Source organism: Octopus bimaculoides, chromosome 2, assembly GCF_001194135.2.
Source record: "Octopus bimaculoides isolate UCB-OBI-ISO-001 chromosome 2, ASM119413v2, whole genome shotgun sequence".
Lineage (NCBI taxonomy): Eukaryota > Metazoa > Mollusca > Cephalopoda > Octopoda > Octopodidae > Octopus > Octopus bimaculoides.
Genome location: NC_068982.1, coordinates 1,446,492 through 1,451,540, shown reverse-complemented (window position 1 = coordinate 1,451,540; position 5,049 = coordinate 1,446,492). Strand labels below are relative to the sequence as shown.

The following is a 5,049-nucleotide window of genomic DNA, read 5'->3' as shown; positions in this document are numbered from 1 at the left end:
ATACACACACACATACACACACATACACACACATACATACACATACATACACACACATACACACACATACACACACATATACACACACACATACACACAGACATACACACATACACACACACATACATACATACACACACACATACATACACACACACATACACACATACATACATACATACATACACACACACATACATACATACATACATACATACATACATACATACACACGCACGCACACACACCCGAAACATGTCCGTTACGTTCACCTGTTTTTCTGGATTAAACCAGAACCATTCCGGTCAGCATTTGGCGATTTTCTCAAAAACGTTTGGTTTCCTGTTCTTTCTTTCTCGTGTTACTTATAAATCTCAGATAGATCGAAATGCAAGTTTCGTCACTTCTTTCGATGGCTTAATAGCTGGGTTTTCGACTCACGATCGTAAGGGCGTGAGTTCGATACTCGGCGAAGCGCTGTGTCCTTGAGCAATACACTTTATTTCACATTGCTCCAGTTTACTAAGCTGGTAAAAATGACTTGCTTCTACGTTGTCACATTCTCTGTCACATTCTCTGTCACATTCTCTGTCACATTCTCTGTCACATTCTCTGTCACGCTGAATCTCCCCGAGACCTACGTTAAGGGTACGCGTATTTGTAGAGTACTCAGCCACTTACACGTTAATTTCACGAGCAGGCAGTTCCACTGATCGAATCAACTGGAACGGTCGTCGTAGTAATCGACGGAGAGCCAGGTCTTAGATGAATAATCAAATTTGATAGAAGCTTTTCAATGTACCGTATTCCATATGTGAGATGCTACTCTACCTCCAAGAGCTCGGCTGACCAAGAAATTGAGAAGTAAATTTGCTAGGAATATAATGCCTTTTTTTGTCGAAAGACTATGAAAGTTTAAAACTTCGAGTAGTGAGTTGTTAGTTTATTGTCTAACCTAACTGTTCTCATTTTCTTTTTACTCGAAAATATTGTACAGTATATGAAAAAGAAAATGATTAACAGACGATGGTGTAATTACAATATTTGTGACAATGTTAATCACGTGTACAATGCACATGGCGTACAGAAAAGAGAATTTTGTATTAACATCACTTACATTGCTTTCATCATTGCTGCCATTGTTTTCCAAACTTGTTGATGTAATATTAGTTCGTGTCATTAAAGGGGTAGCGATGGGTAGGATAAGGTTGCTTGCGGATTCCATCATACTCGAGAAAAGAATTGTGGCAGGACAGTTCTTCGCTACTCCTTAGAGATGTATTAAAACATATAAATTAAAATGTAACGTACTCTAACAAGGAAAGAGAATTCTCTCAGAGACCTTTTACCACCAAGCTATCATAAATTCTGCAGTGGATCAGTGAGAGAGGTTAAGCTGCAGACAGTGCGACGAATGTTTTGGCATCAACTCATAAATGCTGGAGTAAAGTGAACAGTGACATTGTGTCTGAAAGGGTAAACTGAATCTTCCGTTCTGTAATTGTGCCACAAAGAAATAAATCAACTGCCAAAACTCTAGTTGACTTCCATATTGTTGGTGTCATTAGATTTGATCTTGACGCTCAAAGTTCCTGTAAAAGCAGGAATAACTAAAGCCATACAATTCTTTGGCGCACAGTTTGTGGTACTAACTGATTAGCAGATACAATGATTCTAATTTCCAATAAGGGTTTGTACTCCCCACAGTGTAACAATTAGAAAAGTTCTCAATAATTATATATTTATCCCTCTTTCAGAATAAGGTTTTGCAGTAAAATAGTTTATTTAATTTCTTTCCATTTGTTCAAAATGGCGAGCTGGCAGAATCGTTAGCACGCCGGGCAAAATGCTTCGCGACAAATTCCACCGACATCCACTCTGTCTTTCATCCTTTAGAGATCGATTAAAAGAAGTACCAGTTCATCATTGAAGTCTGTGGCATCGACTTACCCCCCCCCCTTAAATATATTTCCGTTACCGTTATTTCCCACATTAAATTTATAAATATTACAAGTTCAGTTTTTTTTATTTTCCCTTTCTTTTAATCCTTAAGTCTGTTTATTGAAAATACTCCTTAAAGTTTGGCATTAACTATTTTCTAAGTGGAACGGAATATTCTTCGCTTATTTATGACGTTTCTTGAAAAATAACTGCCGAAACCTTTTTTCTGTTTTGGTGATCGTACACTTTTAAAATATTCTCTCCCCCCCCTCTCTCTCTCTCTATATCTATATCTATCTATATATATATATATGTATATATATATATACATATACATTAAGTTCAGTTTGGTCTTCCCTGGCATTCTTCTTAGTCGTGTGCAACATTTCTATGAGTGTTTCATATTCAACTGAGTTGTTGCAAATTAGCTCTCACTTACAGACAAGAAAACCACGTTGACATTCATCCAATACCCGTGGGAGTGGGGCAGGAATAGATGATAACTCTAATCTGAAACTATTATTACTGAAGCGACTATTTTCACGTTTATAGGGCAACATAGATTACGCGCTGCCAGCTCATTGATGATTCATTAATGGCACATAATGGCACCATGTGCCTCTAGTTGTGACTTGCACTACAACTTAAAAACATCTAAACAGACATTGGGTAATTACTCTTACCTTTTTTTCTCTGAAATATCATTGATATAAACTTAGAAAATTAAAAGGTATGTGCAGTCGGTAGTATGATAGCTGCGTCACTAAATCCTGTTGGCAAAACTAATAAAGCTCTTTGTTAAACTACGTTTAGTTGTTTGTTAAGCAGAAAATAAATATCTCTGTTTCTTTCCTTTCTGAAACCAATATAGATTTCCAGTGGCAATAAAACTGGCAACATCTTGCTTCTTTGTTGGGAAATAATCATGTTCAGTGACTATTTATTATTTTACTGAAATAAAAAACACAGTGCCCACTTTAGTAAATTACACAACAATTCAGAGAAGATACTTTGCGCAATATGGCTCTCGAATGAGGTTAAAGAATTTTCTAGAAGCAATTCTTTTCTTAATTCTCAAATTTGGTAAATAATTCAAAAAGAAAGGAAGAAACATCTCTAAACAAATAGATTAATTAATGTTCATGTCAAGAATAATGGTTTCAAACGTGTCTCCTTTGCCTTCTTCAATTATATAGCTTCATATTTCTGTCATAATTTCAGCAGTTAATTTGTAAAAGCATAACTAACAATTGTTTATTAATTGTTCTTCTCAAGGTGTCAAATTATTAACAATTCACACATAAACAATATACAGGTAAAACTACACTAAGTCCATCTGTGACCATCATTCATCTTCTCATAGCTGTTTTCTTTATATCTTAATTCCCTCTGAAAATCAACCATTCGACACTTTGCTTACAAATTACACTAGTAATAGGATTTCAGTGCTTCCTCTTTCACTTTTTTTCACAATGTTTCTCTATTGTAATAGAAATCCATTTATATGAACCAGTATTCACAGGCTATAAACACTGATCTCTATATTGGTTACATTCTTTCGGTCACTTCATCTTAAAGTTTTTTCCCTGATACTCTCACATTGTTGATATTCAGCACATGGAAACATGACGAATAATTCCAATTAAGGATTCTCTCAATGCTCTCCTGACATGCTAAAATAGCTGCCAGTTCGCTCGCTCACACTCCTCTTTCTAACATACCTGAGAAAGCAATAATCAGAACGACAATAGTTTTCAAATAGGTCGGTCCAATCAAAGTACGCAGTTGTAAACAAAAACGTTAAAAAGGGAGACCACCTCCCGCTGTGGGATGAAGTTAAAATAATAGACAGAGGACACCACTGGAAAATACGAAAACTAAAAGGAGCAGCAAATATACTAGGACGCAACAACCTCCTAAGCAGACCGAGTGCAGATACGAATAGTATATGGGAACCGGTATTAAGGAAGGATAGGAAAATATTAGATTTATAAGCCCTAAAATTCACTCCATAATTGCATATGGCGTAGTGGTTAAGAGCGCGGGCTACTAACCTCAAGATTCCGAGTTCGATTCCAGACAGTGACCTGAATAATAATGATAATAATAATAAGAAGAAGAATAACAGCAACAACAACATCGAAAAACACCTTAGGAACGAGAACCCAGGTTCGCAATTTTCCCAAGACACCTGATGAAGGCTGGAGGGTATATCAGCAGAAACGTTGTGTTAACAACAAACAAGATGAGGACAAATATACGTCAAATGTAAATAATGTACATAATTTCACATCTCTTAAATATAGAACTGAAAAACGTTAAATGTCTAATGAAGCAGGTAATTAGGAGTTTAAAGGAAACTTATATTAATTACTACTTCATTATATTTATCATCTCTCAGAATAATTTTGTGTGAGTGATTTTCGTCACACATTACATTCAATGTGATACTTCTCTTATTGTATATATAGTTTACTGAGTACTTTTGTTAAGATGACAGATTTTGATTTCAGGAATTTATGTCTACTATTGCAAACAGGTAAAGTCCCCATGCTGAGAATTTCTCGTTGCTTCAGGATGTATGTGCCTGTACGAGTGTGTTAAAATAAGATACACATGGATATATTGAGAGACAGGGAAATTCACACTAAAGAAGAAAAATATTTTACTAGATACATGATATTTTCATTTACCAACATACATAGACGGCTTTGTGTGTGTGTGTGTGTGTGTGTGTGTGTGTGTGTGTCTGTGTCTGTGTGTGTGTGTGTGTACGTAACCTGTATAGCAGATGTATAGACAGAGCTAATTTAACTATTTCTCCGGAGAGTGGAACAACTATAAACAACATTAATCTAATTTCTAACCTTATTGAGTTCTCATCAGTGCTATCTACATCAATTTTACCAATCCATATGCATGTATACATATATGTATGTTTGTGTAGGTATATATATATATATATATATATATACATATATATATATATGCATACATGCACATATATACTTGTATATATGTATGTATATACTTGTATATATATATATATGTATATATATATATATGTATATATATATATATGTATATATATATATATATATACATATA

General features: G+C 34.9%; 2 protein-coding genes across 28 annotated transcripts in view; one reads left to right on the top strand and one right to left on the bottom strand.

Moving 5' to 3' along the window:
* The window catches only part of LOC128250371 (uncharacterized), a 70,592-nt gene extending 67,741 nt beyond the window's left edge, over positions 1-2,851 (bottom strand). For 2 of the 4 annotated variants that reach the window (XR_008266405.1, XR_008266406.1), the window contains exon 1: positions 1,118-2,851. Coding sequence is in view for 1 of the 4 variants with exons in the window: in XM_052975274.1 (XP_052831234.1) it covers positions 1,118-1,269; positions 2,625-2,646 (174 nt within the window). In the remaining 3 variants the exon portion in view is untranslated. The remainder of the gene's footprint in view (positions 1-1,117) is intronic. The other 2 variants (XR_008266404.1, XM_052975274.1) reach the window with 2 other exon arrangements.
* The window catches only part of LOC128250374 (uncharacterized), a 144,666-nt gene that overhangs the window by 87,330 nt on the left and 52,287 nt on the right, over positions 1-5,049 (top strand). Inside the window, exon 1 of one of the 24 annotated variants that reach the window (XR_008266416.1) lies at positions 3,326-4,209. The exons of 21 other annotated variants lie outside the window; for them this stretch is intronic. The gene's annotated coding sequence lies outside the window, so the exon portion shown is untranslated. 2 more of the 24 variants (XR_008266423.1, XR_008266421.1) reach the window with 2 other exon arrangements.